Below are 17,326 nucleotides of genomic sequence, written 5' to 3'. Positions count from 1 at the left end.
CTCGATCCATTATTTTAAAATTTTTATTATACCATCTTTGTGAACTGCTACTTTCAGTAACGCCTGGCTACGCAGGTTTTTCACTATATTTCTAGATCCAGTCATACTTACATCTTCTCTTTAAAACAGATTGAAACTTTTGAATATTTTTCAAAATGGCAGTCGTTTCGTTCAATTTTACTTTTTGGGGGTTTTTTTGGCGCCATTTTCTCATCGGACTTTCTGTTTTCGTTTCGCAGGATAATTCCTTTCTCGCTCTTTCGTTTTTGTCAAACAAATGTACTCAAGGTCACGAGATGCAAGTTAAGATAAATCCAAATTGACCTATTATATTTTATTTTTTTAACCTGGTTATCATAGCTTTCTTTTGGTTTATGAAGAAGAAACCGAAATGTTAAGGCCTATCCGTTTCCCTTAGCATCATCTGTGATATCCTTGGGAGTTGATTCAAACGCATTCATGTATTTCAAAGCGGTCTGTTGTTCCGGTAATGCACCTCTGTCTGAACGGCTTTTCTCATTGGTTCGCAGCGATCGTGTGGTTGCGGGGGTTGTAGCCAATGGCGTTGCTTCTTTCATCGTAATTCGTAATTCCCTGCTGTTAGTTTGTTTCCCGCGCGTCGTGTCACGTTTGAATCTGCTGAAACTACTCACTTGCGAATTATTATTGCTCTATTTTGAGTTTTTATCTAGATAACCGTCGTATAGACCTCTTAGTATCGTATATTTTCAAAATAGCTTTGAATTTAGATTTAGTTGGATTGCATCGTTTAACGGCTGAAAGGCCGCCGCACACGGTGAGCAATTTGCCTCGCGAGCAATTTTCTCACTGGCACGCGAGGCAGAAAACTCACCGTTTGCGGGTAGATTTCGAATGTTTTAACTTCTCGCGAGGCGCTGAGTCAATTTTCTCTCTTACTTGAAAATTTTGAACTCGCATGACGAAAATTGCAACGTTTGCGGAGGACGTGAACGTTTTGCTCGCCTGATTTTTCACCACAGCCAATCATAAGCGCCCGTTTTGTCACGTGAGGACCTCAAAATCAAAACAAACATGGCGGCGCCAGTGGTAGAACTGCAACAAGAAGAGAAATTGGTTGAACTCTGGCCGGATTATCCTTGTTTGTACGATGTTCGGTCTACTGATTTTAAAAATCGTACTCTCAGAGAGGCCAGCATAAGTGAGCTGGAAAGGAAAGTGAACCAGTCAGGTAAGATAAAGCGCCTTAAAAACGTAATGTCACTATAAGTTCAATCGGCGATAAACGATTTTGATTAAATCATTCGGCATAAAGCAATCGCATATACAGCTTTAATTAATAAAATGCTTATGTTTTTGTGGAAAATTATAGTCCTTATTAATGTTATATAACATGTTGAAATATAGAAATATGAATAAACTTTTGTGATTTTTATACAATTAATTCAGAGAAGTTATAATGATGACATTTTTGAACGCCATATCAATCATTTATATAAATGTCTGAACTTAAAACACCAAAAAATATGTTTCTTTTTTTTATCATGGAGCCCTTTGAAAGCTGAACGATCTGCAGTGACATTGAAATAATATATTATCATAATAATCTTAGATTTGTTGAATAATTTATATATTTTTAACATATAAAATTCATGTAAAATCCTTCCCTTTTTATTCAGCTGAATGGATCAAGAGGAAGCTTAGGTCATTGAGAAACACCTACACTAGATTACGAGCAATAAGCAAAAGTGGGAGTGCAAGAAAGCCTGCCTCACCACGGAACCAGTGGTTGAAGTACAAACTGCAATTTCTGGAGCCTTTTATAGCAACAAGGGGCAACAGTATTGATTCTGTAAGTAATGAGTTTATTCATGCAGGTATATATATATATATCATTTAAGTAATATATTTTACTTTTGTTCCAGCTATCTACCCCAAGTACATCGTCAGCAGATGCATCGTTTAATGATTCCGAAGGTGAAGAGGAAGAGGAAGAATTTGCTGATTCTGGAAACTGCAATTATACAGGCAGTTCAAGTGAGCCTCTTAAAAAAAGATTGAAGGTCAATAAAACGCCCAAGAAAAAAAATGATGAAGAAGAACTAAAGCTAATAAAGCAAATAGCAGAATCAGCCATCCAGCAGCCAAAAACTCCGGGTCGGTGTCCACTGGTAGAACGAAGCTTGGGATTGGGCAAAATAACAAAAACAAAGAAAGCATGGATTATGGTGAACAATGTGTATTGTTCCACATGTGAGCTGCATTCTTTGCTTTATCTCCACAATGAATCACCATTCATTGTTTGTTCATCCACTCCCAGGCTTCGTTCTGCCTGTTGTGTGTTACCCAAAACTCCTGATAAATTTGAGCTCTTTGGACAGTATGTCAGTGCATCCATTAAAGAATTTGACGACACGACAAGACATATTGTTCAGCATAGAATCAGCAGCATCATATTTGAAGCCCAGATGGGTATGAGACAACCCCAACCTCATACACCTGCAAGCACATCTTTGTCAGATGATACATTTTTCCATTCAGTTTAATAGCGACTTGTAAATATTAAACATCACTGTAGTGTGGGATACCTCTTAAAAGCTTTTAAAAATGTCCAAAATAACATTTCCATTTTCTATATTTATATATTTTAAATCACTCCATTTCAGAAAGGTTGTTATATTTCTATAACATTTATATTTAATATTATAATGAAAATGCAAACAAATTAGCTTAACTGTATATTATTTTTTTACATCAACCATGAAAAAAATTATGATTAAAAATTTCAAGTTTTTACCTTAAGGCACCTCATGCTGATTGAGTCCTTCATATACTACAATACAGCTTTCTAGAATAATGTCAAATATTGTTCTCTCCCTATCTTGAATTGATATGTCATCATTATCAACATAAAGAACTATGTAATTATAGATATGGGCATTCTCATTGCTTCTTGTACAATTAAATTATATAATTATTCATGCACACTGGTTCATACTACGGATCTCACCGAACAATGACAGCTAGCTAATCATTCAAAAATTCATGTGGCTACCACGCCCACCTTTGTTTACCGACACACCTACATTTGTATCATACACAGGAAAAAAATATTGATTCCCAATCTAGAGGGGAAAAATGGTAGATCACAGGGATTTTTTCTAGGTATATTTGGAAAGTGGTACCAAACTCATTCATGGGGCACAAAATCCCATTAATTTCCTTTAAATCCAATTATGATACAAAATTGGGAATCACAAATTACTTTTTTTCTTATCATAAGTTTGAATATCCTAGAAATATATCAATTTGTCATTCATCATGGGTATTAGTCAAGTAACAAGACACTATTAAATGCATAAAATTCTTTATATCCGTTGAAGTATTCGCTAAAATCAACAGTGAGGCTTACAAAGGTAGGCATGTCAGTAAACAAAAGTGGGCGTGGTAGCAACATGAATTTTCCTAATGACCTGTCATTGTCCAGTGAGATCTGTAGCAATATTTTTTCACTTTCTTGAAGAAGAAATCTTATATATTGCTCCATGAAATTTGATATATAATATCGATCTGCTTCTGTATCTCATGAGACCATTATCACCTCGGCCAATCTTGGAAGAATGGTGTTATAATAACGAAATTGCTCACTCCATTCAATTAACGCTGATTAGCGTGTAAGAATACCCCACACAGTCAGAATTGGGGAATTGTAAAGGGCGCAGTTTTGAAGGAGCGCAGTTTAAAGAACGCCACACTACTTGACGGCACTAAACAAAAATATGTGTGAAAGCCGCAGGGAAACAAAACGTGAATTTCAGTATGCATTACAAGTTCGTATGCACTTGTTTTGAATTTATAGCAGTTTCGAGCATTATTGTAATAAAAGATTTGTTTATAACATTACTCAGACTTTAGGGATTAGTCAAAAATAGAGCACGTTATGAATAGCGCAGCGCAACCGTGACGTTATAAAAATGAAGACAAAGGCGAAATTCGGACAAACAAACTTACAAGTTTACTTTCAGCAGATAATTTTCACAGCCGATCGCAGCTGATCTTAGTTTACATGGGTTATTATTGTAACTTTAAGTAAAAATAATAAAATCGGTTCGTATAATCCTCGTAGCGGTTAAACAGAATGCAATGTTTGTCCGAATCTTTAAGCTATTTTTAGAATCAGTGCGCTGTGCTATTGTCTTGAACACAAGTATACAAGCCTCACAATCCCTGGAACCCTCACAACCCTTGCAACCCCTGCAACCCCTGCAACCCTTGCAACCCCTACAACCCTTGCAACCCTTGCAACCCTCACAACCCCTGCAACCCTCACAACCCACGCAACCCCTGCAACCCTTGCAACCCTCGCAACCCTTGCAACCCTCACAACCCTTGCAACCCTCACAAACCCGGTTGCAACCCTTGCAACCCTCACAACCCTTGCAACCCTCACAACCCTTGCAACCCTGCAACCCTGCAACCCCTGCAACCCTTGCAACCCCTGCAACCCCTGCAACCCCTGCAACCCCCTGCAACCCTCACAACCCCTGCAACCCTCACAACCCTTGCAACCCTTGCAACCCCTGCAACCCTCACAACCCCTGCAACCCTCACAACCCCTGCAACCCCTGCAACCCTCACAACCCCTGCATCCCTTACAACCCTTTCAACCTCTGTCACCCACACCACTCACCCCCCTGTTGCATTGAACTGTTACTGTCACAACCTCACTAACCCTCTTACCATCGCAAACCCAGTTACCCTCAGAACCCCTCTAATGTTTGGCATATGTAAAGAGCTCTCTCAATCGTGTTGTCATTAACGTGGGTTTCGGTGTGGTCATATGTTTCGATTTATTTTAGTGAGAGCCCTTCTTCGGTTGATAGTTCGCTATGAGGATTGCGGGGAATATTGTTGAAGTTAATGTTTGAAATTATTAATTTGATTGAGGTGACGCTGGTTGTTTTTTTTCTTCGAATCTCTCAGCCAATCACATCACTCGTTCAGACGGTGGTGTATGACTCTGTTGTTCAGATTATGATAATTAAAATGAATTAATTGGTGATTGATTAATAAGCTTTGACTCACAGATAGCCCGATTTGTTGATCCCAGAGTTTCTTGATCTTCGGCTCTTGAACTCTTGCCCACACGGAACTAGCGCCGGCGGAAGATTGTGTTTACAACATGGCTGAGAAATTCAGTATTGTAGACTATGTAGTCTTCAGCATCATGCTTCTTATTTCTGCAGCCATCGGGATTTGGTACGGTTGCGGTCCAGGAGGGAAGCAAACGACTACCAAAGAATACCTTCTTGCAGACCGTAAGATGCGAATTATACCAGTGGCTATCTCTCTGCTTGTCTCGTATCTCTCTGCTATCACGCTACTCGGAGTACCATCTGAGATTTACACGTACGGAGCACAGTACTACGTTATTATCGTCTCGTACTTCATTATCTGCGGAGTTGTAGCCGTTATTTTTGTTCCGATGTTCAGAAGGATTAACATTACATGTGCAAATGAGGTGAGGGTAAGCTTTTTGTCCCATAATTAGACTCATAAACCTTTTTACATCAATGTGTAGTTAAGGTAAGGTTAGGCGAAAGAAATCACACTTTAAAAGACGCGAAGTTCTTGCCCTAAATCATAAACAAACATTCATAATTTATTCAACTTATTAGCCTCATGTTTTTGTTATTTATATATTATTGATCCCTTTTTATCAAACATTCAAACCACTTCGGAAGATTGTTTGGCCTTTTTAGAACCAATATATTTTTAAAGAACGTGATATTTTAATTCGATTTTTGTACTAAAAAAGTCCACAACCTGTGAAACTAATAGTTCAAATTTGCATGTAAAGAAATAGCAAAATAAATACACGAGAAAGTTCTGCAGTTGTGTTTATGAAAGCCATTTTAGCTCCTAATCGCAGAATAACAAAGTTTTTCAGTGACTATGAAGTCCAAAGTTTGCCGGATATATTTTTCTTTGCAAGGCTGGCTTTCTTAAAAAAATCCAGTAATCAAACTGCCGTGGTCTCATGATCAGCCCTAGCTAGATCTTAAGAGTTCCGTTTCTATTCTTATCTTGTTTTTATATGTCCAGCTGTGTGCGACTCTGACAGATGTCCTTGTTTAATTCTCCATCGCTCATACACGAGGTTTATATTATCGTATTTTACACCTCATTGATATTCCATGCTCTATTCATTCACGTGTGATCCATCAATACGTGATTTCTTAACGTGAAGACGTCGTAAGCTGTTAAGATTTAATTTAGAAAGAGAAACGTATTTTTATTTTTTTGATTTCAATTATATTTGCATCGAGAAAAAGTGTTTCTACGAACGCGTTTAGTACCTACAAGGTCGGCTTTGGCGGTGTAAAATGTAGTTAGATAAGCTTAGCTAGCAAGGTTGGATAGCCATAACGGTAGCCTGCGTGCAGCCGACCTCTGACTGACTGAGAGAAAAGTTTGGCTGCACGCAGGCTACCATAACGGCGGGAAATTAAAGAATACATATTGCTGTCCTGTGGGGTTTTTGTGAAAGCGAAGGGCGGAGCCAATCTGTTTGTTTCTGGGCTACCACAGCCTGATGCAAGCAGGACATAATGAAACCTTTCGCATTAAAAGCCTCTCGACTTGACAAGCTTACGAGCTGAATTCAATCCCATAAGGGAACAAATAGATGCTGTACAAAATTAAAGCTGCGTGATAGAGATTTACCGAACAAATGAATAACAAGGTGTTTAAAAAGTGTCAAAAATGTGTCATTGGATACCTGTGGCGACCGTTGTCCATTTTCACTAGATCACGTGATCACGAGTTTCTAAAGTGTACCACGTGGTGATATCGTGATGTAGCGTGATGTAGCATCGGTATTAACGGATATTAATCAGTACTTACGCCTGATAACCAGTGTACCTACTCTGTATCACGTTGTGACATCACGTGATGTGTAGTACTCTGATTGGCTGTTACATTAATTTATGTACCTATTACTATTCCCAGTACCTTGAGCGTCGCTACTCTGTTGGGGTCAGGATGGTCGGCTGCATTTTCTTCATGCTTGAATATGTAAGTACTGTTCATACAGCTTCCAACTTTCATTGAAGTTTGCATGACGATACACGAGATCAGGGAACGAGCATTCGCATCATAATATGCAACAAAAAAGTCGATTCACGCAATGAAATCTCACCAGAAGGACCGTTAAAGTGCAAATGAACCCTTCGACAATACTTTCAATACTGATCATGCATGAAGTAAATAGTTGAATGGTAAAATATTTCTTGATTTGAGTGATGCGTTTCTAAATTATGAAGGTTTATACTTTCAATATGCTAATAAGTGTGACGTCTATTAAGGCTTAATTAAATATACAAAATCGAACTGGTTCATAGATACAGTATTTAAAAAGCATCATTATTTTACTCATGGTTTACATGAAAGCTATTTAAAATTTTTATTTTCAAAATGACCAGCATTAAGTATTACTAGTTACAACAAAAACACTCAAATACCTTACCTGACGTCATCATCATTAACATATTGGAAGTATAAACCTTCCTAACTTAGAGACGCGTCACTCAAATCAAGAAATATTTTACCAATCAACTATTTACTTTATGCAGAACCGGTACTGAATGTATTGTCAAAGGGTTCATGTGCACTTTAAACTGAGGCTTAAAGCATTCAGAGGGTTAAACAGCGCTTGAATAGCGGTTTATTTACCGGTAAAACCAAGCAGCAATGGTTCCTTGAAAGTCTGTCATTGCTGCAACCATCTTGCTTACAGACTCATTCTCATGACAAGGCGTGGTCGCGTTTCAAAATGGCCGCCATACCTTATAAGGACACTGATATTGTTGGTTTATCTATTGTTTTTGCAACTTATTTTACCATTCTCAAATTCAGGTGTTTTTTTTTTTTTTTTTTTGCTTGTTATATTGTTATTTTTTGCCTGTTGAAAAAGGACATTGAAAAACAAACGCAGCCTAACAAACAAACAGACTATTCTCTGCAGTAATAAACGCTAAGACCGATCTTATTTTTTTCTATTTATTTATCTCAAAGACCTTGTATCTGTTTGTGGTTCTCTATGCTCCTTCATTGGCTCTTGAAGCAGGTAAGACATTATGTTGTGTGGTAGTAACGATGTGATCTGCGTCTATTGGCCTGGTATATTTATATTGAACTTTTCCAGTGGTAAGAAACCTTCAGGTTTATGATTAAAATTAGGTAAAGGATGGTCGTTTTATATTTTAGTGGATTTGTTAGTAACAGGGCCTGTTTGGAAACGGTTGGTGCTAAATAGACTTAGTTACAGTGGTCGGTTACTAGAGGTTGGTCGTTTAATAGAGGTTGGCCTATTAACCTTGCTGATGTTTATTTATTCCTCTTGTAGTTGCTGGTATTCCACTGTCTGCCTCGATTCTCACTACTGGTATTGTGTGTACCTTCTACACAAGCCTGGTAAGCATTGGTTGATTATCTTTATCATCATAATCATCATCGATTATTACCATCATCATCATGTATCAACATCATCATCATGTATCATCATCATCATGTATCATCATCATCATGTATCATCATCATCATGTATCATCATCATCATGTATCATCATCATCATGTATCATCATCATCATCATCATCATGTATCATCATCATCATGTATCATCATCATCATGTATCATCATCATCATGTATCATCATCATCATGTATCATCATCATCATCATCATGTATCATCATCATCATCATTACCACCACTCTATCATCGCCGTCATCATCGTATAACGTGTCCATCCATCATCATTTGAGTCCTTCCATTGTCACTTTCTTTCACAGGGTGGTCTAAAGGCTGTCATCTGGACAGACGTGTTCCAGTCCGTTGTCATGGTAGCAGGATTGATCATTGTGGTCATTGTTGGCAGCATTGAGGTGGGAGGACTGTCCAAAGTATGGCAAATCAATGAGGATTTCGGCAGAATGACGTTCTTTGAGTAAGTAGTCAGCCACTCAGTCAGTCAGTCATAGTGATATTCTCCCATAGTTATAAAAATGTATTTTTTACTCAGTTTCAACCCAGACCCCAAGGTTCGCAGCACATTCTGGACTTTGACCCTTGGAGGTGCATTAACCGCAATGCCTGTCTGGACGGTCAGTCAGACCGCTGTACAGAGATTCCTATCTGTACCGACCTCCGCCGCAGCGAGAAAGTAAGTATAGAAATTGAAAAACCGGTCAAACCGTTTTTGTTTTTTGAGGTGGGCTTACCTAACTCCTGGTGAAATGAAACAAATTTTCTTTAACACCAGTCTCTCTCACAAACAGTATGGGCACAGGTAACCCACCAGAAAGATATCGTAGAGAGAAAACAAGAGACGCCAATGAATAAGGCTACGAATTTAACTAATACTATCTTGTTTTAGGGTGGTTTGGCTAAACGTCCCTGGTCTTCTCTTCATCGTCACGTTATGCTGTCTTGATGGTCTAGTCATCTTTGCTGTTTACGCGGGATGTGATCTTAGAAAAGACAAAAAAATTACAAGCAACGACCAGGTGAATAATTTGACTTGAAATTACACATGATTTTACTCGGGCTACCACCGGATATGAAATAGCTGGATAATAAGTATAACTATATTTATCGTTCACTCGGGCCAATATCATAACATAAATCAATTTATCGAAGTTTAACCATTTTGAAAAATGCTGTTTCAGGTTCTTCCATATTTCGTCATCAATAAACTTGGACACTTGCAAGGGCTGCCGGGAATGTTTACCGCCTGTCTTTACGCAGGCGCACTAAGGTAGGTCTTAAATCTAGATACATCTTTTACTATTCTAATACCATACAGCTTAGATCTTAGTCACGCCTGGCTTACGCATGGCCAATAGGTACGGTTTCCATAGTTCCTGAAGGACAATTACCAACCTGCAGCTGTGGCCCTCGTGTTAATTTTTGCGGTGAAGGAAAATCGGAGAACCCGGAAAAAAGTCTGCTCACATTAAACGACTGATCAAAGGATCAAATCCAAGACCCAGTTAGTGAGAGGTGCGACATTAGTAGCGCGCGCCTGACCGGCGTACTTCACCTTGTGTTGAAAACATTTCCTTTAACTTCTTAGCACTGCGTCGTCAGCTTTGAACGCCATGGCTCTAGTCATACTTGAAGATATCATCAAGAAGAAGATGCGTGATATATCAGATGCAGATCAGGCGAAAATCTGCAAAGTTATTGGTAATTGAACCGGGTTATAGCTAAAGTAAACTATTATTTACACGATAAATCTAGCTTGCGCACTTCTTGCTTTGTTTGCGATTCATTTATTATATATCTTTTTGTCATTAGCTCTGTCTTTTGGTGTGATTGTCATTGGAGGCGCGTTTGTCGTAAAATATGTAGGAACAATGGTACTACAGGTGAGTAGAATATATAAGACACAAGCTGTGGTTGGTTCACAACGATATATAACATGATAAAAGGCGCGTTATGATTGGACCAACGTTTAACCAACCAGACAGGATGAAAGGCGTAGTATGATTGGTCAGACGTTTCACATGATATATAAAAAGCGCGGTGATTGTACGGCTGACTTCGCCAGCCGACTTGCTTTGAGAAAATATTGACTGAAAAAAGCTAGTGGCCTGTCGCTAAAAAGACGCCCTTTGATCGCCTTCCAAATAAAACGCGTGCGTCATTTTGACATACGAAGCTTAATTACGCACAGTGTTGTGTATCGCAGTTCTAGGATGTCGTATTCGTTTGATCGAATATGATATTCAAAATCTGATTTGTCAAAATTGATAGCCATCTTTTCTTGTTCTTGCAGCTTGCATACAGTATCTTCGGTATTTGCGGTGGTCCTCTCCTCGGTATCTTTTTGCTTGGCATGTTCGTTAGAAGAGCAAATTACAAGGTAAAAGACGGTACATCTACCCAAATACCCGTATGTTGACCCTGACCTTCGGGGTCATGAGACAAACGTGTGGTAATATGGCAGTGGCCTGCGTCAACTTGGAGAGCGAATGTTGCTTTAGCTCCTATTACCAACCCGCGCAAAATATATTTCCTTTTGGTGCAACTGCGTTCTTTAATCATTCATTAATAGACCTCTTCGGCTTGGGGTAATGTTTTCCCATCTCAGACCACGTGTCATTATCTTGAGAATAAGATTCAATGTTTGAGTTGTATCCATATTCATGTGTCTCCTCATGCGCAACCATTAAACAAAGAAATGATACTCTAGGGAATGACATGTAATCTGAAATGGGAAAACATTACGTCAGAGCCGAAGAGGTCTATTCTCATACACGCGTAATATGTTTATGACATAAAGGCATGAGCTAAAGTAAACTAAGATAGATATTTCTTAACCGATGTATATGTATAGGGAGCATACGCAGGGATCTTTGTGGGTGCTGGTATGACGACATGGGTATTTCTAGGATCTATTATCTACCCTCCCAACAAGTACCCTGGTAGAAGATCCGTACAGGAGTGTCCCTGGTTCAATGCTACACTCACTAACAGCACGGGAATCATCGAGAATGACTGGAAACCACACAGGTTAGAAGACAGGAAATATCTTCTTTGCTCCCTTGCTTCCTTGCTTCCTTGTTCCCTTGCTTCCTTGCTTCCTTGCTCCCTTGCTCCCTTGCTTCCTTGCTTCCTTGCTTCCTTGCTTCCTTGCTTCCTTGCTTCCTTGCTTCCTTGCTTCCTTGCTTCCTTGCTCCCTTGCTCCCTTGCTTCCTTGCTCCCTTGCTCCCTTGTTCCCTTGCTTCCTTGCTCCCTTGCTCCCTTGCTTCCTTGCTTCCTTGCTCCCTTGCTTCCTTGCTTCCTTGCTCCCTTGCTCCCTTGTTTCCTTGCTCCCTTGCTTCCTTGCTTCCTTGCTTCCTTGCTCCCTTGCTCCCTTGCTCCCTTGCTCCCTTGCTCCCTTGCTCCCTTGCTCCCTTGCTTCCTTGCTTCCTTGCTTCCTTGCTTCCTTGCTTCCACAGGGTACCCGATATTGATTTTTTTCCCCCACTTCCATACAGTGACGGCATAGCTGACTTCTACAGCATCTCATATCTGTGGTTCTCTGGACTGTCTATCATGGTGTCCTTCGTGATTGGCATAATTGTCAGTCTCGTTACAGGTACGTCACCATGGCAACAGTCATAGTTATTAAAAGCAATTTCAATTTTTCACTCATGACTATCTTGTTCTCTTAAAAGAAACAAAGGCTGACCGCGCTTACGCAGAGGAACTGGATCCCAAGCTGTTGTTCCCAACCAAGGATTGGTTGCTATCGTGGTTGCCTGGATACGACTTTGAATGGGACATCGAAGAGGAGAAACCACATGACATTTCCCCTGCTATTTCGGTTAGTACCCCCCGTAGATTAACATTTTGTTGCACATGGGAATTTCTTTTTTAGCTACAACAGGTAACCCAATAAATAGTTTTATCTTATTCTTCTTTTGCGCATGACGTCATCGCCGCCATCTTGGTTGAATTTAACGAAAGAGTTATCAATGAATTCTTTTGTTATATCAACCAACATGGCCGCCGTGCTTTTCTTATTTCACTCTCTTGGTAATGTTTGAAAACCAGCAATAGCAAAAAAATCAAAAATAATCGTTTTGAAATTTCAGGTCATTAAGATTGGTGACTGGGGCGACGCGGATGACGACGTGTCTGATGAAAAGAAGAAATCGAAAAGTTCAGATGAAAAAATGGAAGACACAGCTTTGTAACTACTGGATGACTGACTGACTACTGGGTGACTGACTGACTACTGGGTGACTGACTGACTACTGGGTGACTGACTGACTACTGGGTGACTGACTGACTACTGGGTGACTGACTGACTACTGGGTGACTGAGTGATGACAAGGAAATAGATTCCCAACGGGGAGAGAGACACTTCTTATTTTTCAAAAACGTTTTTACAAATCTGTACGACTTTGATGTAACAAGTTGATTTCATAACATCGCGAAAAACTCGAGAAAACGAGTATGACTAACTTACGTAGTAAAATATAACTTCCATTCTTGCCCCAAAAAATATCTTGTGAAACTAAGTAACAGGAAATATGCCGGACTGCCGGTCTCTCTCTCCCCTCCCCTGTCCCCGCATTTCTGCAATTGTATCATTTCAGCCATTCCTTTTTACACGTAAATCGAAATTCAACGTTTTTAGATGTTTCAATTTTTGTAATCCAACTAAGTTAGGTTTCTCGTTACCCCTTGCAGCACTGATTCCCACTCGCTGCAAATCAATAAAAGGATTCACGCTAGCGACCGCCATTTTGTACGGTAGTACGTAGGACTAGAATGCGCGGATGGACTATATGAAATATTAGTTTTTTGCCTTCCAAACTGAGCTGCATTTAGAATAAATGCAGAATGGTCTATATTTAAGAACAGCACTTTCGTATATGTGATCATTATGATGACTGAATAAAGTGCTTCTTCTTGAATACATTTTCTGGTGTGAAGTTTTTCGATTTTGTCATTGCTTAACTATCCCTTGGAACCATATTACCAGTTTACAAAGTTCAGAAGCAATTAAAACGAGGTAAATGTGAAATAAAAGAAAAGAAAAAGAGAGAAAATTGAATAGAATATAAATCAGAACTAGAGGAATAATTGATTTTACCTGTTATGATTGGGTTTCCTGTGGTATTCGCGCAAAGCCTGATGGATCCCGAGTCCGTAATCTTAATGTCAGCTGTTTTACCCATTGGCCACGCAACCAGTTCAAGTCTTTCTTTTCCAAGGAGAAGTCAAAATGGGTGAGAAAAACAATGATTTTAAAACACAATTACTAATAAAATTAACTATTCTAGGGTACCATCTAATAGTTTTATTATTATCTTATCAGGTGGGTTTTTTTTCTAGCTTGTTTTCTTCGTTATTTGGTCAAAAAGAGCTTCGTATTCTCATCCTTGGCTTGGATGGCGCTGGTAAAACTACGATATTGTACAGGTAAACTAAAAGAAAATCCTTCAGAAAAACTGCATTATTTTCCAAGGAATAAAGGTTTTGTAAGCTGCATTAGTTAATCAGAACTGGATAGATATATTATTCATAGCACAAAGCGTCATAGATGTAATTACAAATGTCAAAGTATTGAGAATCTAACTTTACAACTCTTTGCTTCAGTTTGGTATGTCTGCTCTGGATTTCGAAGATCTCTTTATTTTGAATCGAAAAACGAAAATAATAGAGAAAACAGACTAGAATTTATTGGGTTTTGTAGAAGTTGTGTTGTTTATTCATGTCAAAACAGTTTATACTATTGTTTGATGTCACATAATAAACATTTTATAAATACACTTAGTTAATTTGAGTTACCATATATGTAGAGCTTAAAAAAATATTATTTATATTACTCTGGCTTTTGTTCTTACAGACTTCAAGTCGGTGAAGTTGTAACTACGATACCAAGTGAGCATCAGAATCTACTACTAACAATTTATGTCTGGGCTGATCTATGTCAGGGCATGGGTAACTCACAGATTGAACCCAGATACAACCTCCAGGCTGATCTAAATCAGGGCATGGCTACCTCACAGATTGAGAGACCTAAGAAACGCTACTTGAAATAAGAAGCAAGAAAAAAAACTTGAAATCAAAGTAAATGAGGAGAGACCTAAGAAACTCTACTTGAAATAAGAAGCATGAAAAAAAACTTGAAATCAAAGTAAATGAGGAGAGACCTAAGAAACGCTACTTGAAATAAGAAGCATGAAAAAAAACTTGAAATCAAAGTAAATGTTCATACTAATTTCTTGTTGTCATTGTTGTTTAGCCATAGGATTCAATGTTGAAACAGTCACCTATAAAAATCTTAAATTTCAAGGTATGTATCGGTATTGAAGTTACTCCAATTAATAGTACTCCACCCTCAAAGAGTCAGCTTAATTTGTATGTTAGAAGTTCCTTTCCAAAAAGATAGTTTTACTGTGGTAAACGACAGTTCCTGGAATCACAGGTTATCAGAGCGAGAATAAGGCTGGCCACAATACTAATAAATAATAACTGCTAATACAAATTCATTTTATTTTTTCTCTATTTCTCTCTCACCTCTGGGACACCTTATCACTTTAGTCTGGGATCTTGGAGGTAAGATTGACAGGATTTTCTCTTTCTATTTACATCTATCATCTTGGCTTTCTCACGTTATAAAAAAATCTTTATTTTACTACCACTACTCCTTGTACAGAACTCCTCCATGGGGTTCCCTCCACACGCACTACCACCAAATTCTATATTGCATTACAACATACAACACTTAACTCACATGTTGATTTTACGGAGGGAGGACACTAGAGAAAAGCCTCGTGGCAAAGGAGAGAACAACACATCAAACAAACTCAACTCACATACGATCCAGTCTGAGAAGACTTGATCCAGAAACACAGCAGTGAGAGGTGATCAGTAAACCACTATGCCAACCCTGTTCAAAAATTTTGATCCTTAAAGGATATGTGAATCAAGAAATAGAACAGTTTTTCAGGGCCAACCTTAGACATCTTGTTTTATATTGTTTGTTGTTTTATTTCTTTAAGTTTTATGTTTTTATCTCTTTTGACTCTCGAGCACATTCCCCAGTAACAAGTTGTCTGTAAGGTATGATTTTCTTTGTAATCTAGGTCAGACCAGTATACGGCCTTACTGGAGATGCTACTATTCCAATACAGATGCTATAATATATGTTGTTGATAGTGTGGACAGAGAGAGAATAGGAATATCAAAACAGGAGCTTGTTAGCATGTTAGAGGTAGGTTGGGACAATGTTGGTCCCTGTAGGTAAAGCAGCCCTATATCCCTCGAAACAACATTATTTATAGGGGGTTGTTTTAAGGGGAATTTTTCATGTTTTTTTAATGAAAATACCATTAAAACTAAAAAATTCTCAACATTTTTGACTAAGATTATAGACCATAATACACCATGCTTACTCACAACACCATACAAGGCATGAACAAAATATGTTTGTACCTAAGCAAGACCACAATGCATCATGTTCACTCACAACACCATAAAAGACATGATGAACACAAGATCTAAAATGCACCATGTTCCCTTTCTCAGAAAAAATTCATGCCTAAGTTTTTTAATTTAATTTCTTTTGTCTTATTTGTAGGAGGATGAGCTGAAAAAAGCAATTCTTGTTGTGTTTGCAAATAAACAGGTGAGGTTTACCAGATATCATGCTTGCCACTCTTTCAGGTAGAGCACAAAATTTAAGCATAACACAAGAAAACATACGAACTAAGTTGTGTTCAAAAGCTCTATATTTAATGATAAACCATGATTGTATTGTATGTACATATTCCAGGATATGGAAGGAGCATTATCATCTACTGAAGTATCAAATGCGCTTGGATTATCAGCACTAAAAAATCGAACATGGGCAATCTTCAAGACATCTGCTGTTAAGGGAGAGGGTCTTGATGAAGCTATGGAATGGTAAGCCTGTGGTAGAATTACATCACCTCACACTTAACGTTCCCAGTTTGTCTTCACAACTTTCACTCTATTCCTCTTTCCAGTCTCCCTCTATCTCATTTTCTTTACTTTCTCTTTCCAATCTCCCTCCATCTCATTCTCTTTACTTCCTAGTTCCAGTCTCCCTCTATACTTTCTCTTTCCAGTCTCACTCTCATTTTTTGAACCCAAAAATATTAATTAGCTTACTCTCCCTAGTCTCTCCCTTCCTTATTATCATATTGGATTACCAACTCAAAATTTGTTTGTTCTCTTTACACCAGGCTTGTAGATGCTCTGAAAGCAAGACAGTAGTCTACAATGTATTTTTAAATCATTATCTTGTACTATACAGTATAAAACACCAAGCACCATCTTCATAATTTGAACTAGATTGAGTGACGTTATTTATTGGTTGCTCTCATACAAGCCTTGGTCTCCATGACCACATCATTTATAATTGGTATCCATGGTGATAAAACATAGAGTCAAAAAATTTAATGTTAAATTATGCATCTTAATAACGTAATTACTTTTTTGGCCAAAAAAGGAAGAAAGAACATAAGAAAGGTATTTCTTTTCTATGTTTCAAGGTCAATGTGATGCTTTTGTGCAGAAGTGTTCTTTATTCTCTTGTCAATAAAACAATTACTAGTTTACTTTACATATCAATTATTTTGTAGCATTCAGGGTATTGCTTACATGTCGTAATATGAACATTTTAAAGACTCTGGTTTATTTGACGTACAAACATCCTGCTTAGTACTGTAATATGGAACCATGTTAATATTTTATAATCAATAAAAACGCAGGATCAAATAGAACTTTTAGTGTTGTATTAATGGTATGTGCTTTCTC

The 17,326-nt window shown here is 38.2% G+C and overlaps 3 protein-coding genes across 3 annotated transcripts; all 3 read left to right on the top strand.

Moving 5' to 3' along the window:
• Positions 1-401: 401 nt before the first annotated feature.
• Positions 402-2,747, top strand: LOC148906120 (uncharacterized). The gene is made up of 3 exons (XM_089039540.1): positions 402-1,210; positions 1,659-1,831; positions 1,905-2,747. The coding sequence occupies exons 1-3, from the start codon at positions 1,054-1,056 to the stop codon at positions 2,523-2,525; spliced, it is 951 nt and encodes a 316-aa protein (XP_088895666.1). The 5' UTR covers positions 402-1,053; the 3' UTR covers positions 2,526-2,747.
• Positions 2,748-5,037: 2,290 nt separating this feature from the next.
• LOC116301489 (sodium-dependent multivitamin transporter) lies at positions 5,038-13,456 on the top strand. Its single transcript, XM_031710560.2, has 15 exons — positions 5,038-5,500; positions 6,991-7,056; positions 8,056-8,107; positions 8,387-8,454; positions 8,833-8,987; positions 9,063-9,203; positions 9,417-9,546; positions 9,709-9,797; positions 10,116-10,228; positions 10,340-10,410; positions 10,821-10,907; positions 11,382-11,557; positions 12,025-12,125; positions 12,205-12,353; positions 12,625-13,456. Exons 1-15 carry the CDS (start codon positions 5,162-5,164, stop codon positions 12,724-12,726), a joined length of 1,839 nt encoding a protein of 612 aa, XP_031566420.1. The 5' UTR covers positions 5,038-5,161; the 3' UTR covers positions 12,727-13,456.
• LOC116301497 (ADP-ribosylation factor-like protein 1) lies at positions 13,066-17,292 on the top strand. Its single transcript, XM_031710567.2, has 10 exons — positions 13,066-13,079; positions 13,614-13,767; positions 13,857-13,960; positions 14,388-14,422; positions 14,787-14,837; positions 15,086-15,100; positions 15,631-15,758; positions 16,125-16,172; positions 16,320-16,450; positions 16,753-17,292. Exons 1-10 carry the CDS (start codon positions 13,066-13,068, stop codon positions 16,781-16,783), a joined length of 711 nt encoding a protein of 236 aa, XP_031566427.2. The 3' UTR covers positions 16,784-17,292.
• Positions 17,293-17,326: the final 34 nt, after the last annotated feature.

This window comes from Actinia tenebrosa, unplaced genomic scaffold (genome assembly GCF_029948245.1).
Source record: "Actinia tenebrosa isolate PJP-AT-01 unplaced genomic scaffold, QUT_ActTen_1.0 PGA_scaffold6__47_contigs__length_16458017, whole genome shotgun sequence".
Classification (NCBI taxonomy): Eukaryota; Metazoa; Cnidaria; class Anthozoa; order Actiniaria; family Actiniidae; genus Actinia; species Actinia tenebrosa.
This window is presented reverse-complemented; position numbering and strand designations above follow the sequence as displayed.

Coding starts and splice junctions, on each gene's coding strand:
- LOC116301489 (XM_031710560.2), top strand. CDS start 5,162: ATGGCTGAGAAATTCAGTATTGTAGACTATGTAGTCTTCAGCATCATG. Junction 8,108..8,386: donor TTCATTGGCTCTTGAAGCAG/GTAAGACATTAT, acceptor TTCCTCTTGTAG/TTGCTGGTATTCCACTGTCT. Junction 9,547..9,708: donor AAATTACAAGCAACGACCAG/GTGAATAATTTG, acceptor ATGCTGTTTCAG/GTTCTTCCATATTTCGTCAT.
- LOC116301497 (XM_031710567.2), top strand. Junction 13,961..14,387: donor AAAACTACGATATTGTACAG/GTAAACTAAAAG, acceptor TTGTTCTTACAG/ACTTCAAGTCGGTGAAGTTG. Junction 15,759..16,124: donor AGCTTGTTAGCATGTTAGAG/GTAGGTTGGGAC, acceptor TCTTATTTGTAG/GAGGATGAGCTGAAAAAAGC.
- LOC148906120 (XM_089039540.1), top strand. CDS start 1,054: ATGGCGGCGCCAGTGGTAGAACTGCAACAAGAAGAGAAATTGGTTGAA. Junction 1,211..1,658: donor AAGGAAAGTGAACCAGTCAG/GTAAGATAAAGC, acceptor CTTTTTATTCAG/CTGAATGGATCAAGAGGAAG. Junction 1,832..1,904: donor GGGGCAACAGTATTGATTCT/GTAAGTAATGAG, acceptor CTTTTGTTCCAG/CTATCTACCCCAAGTACATC.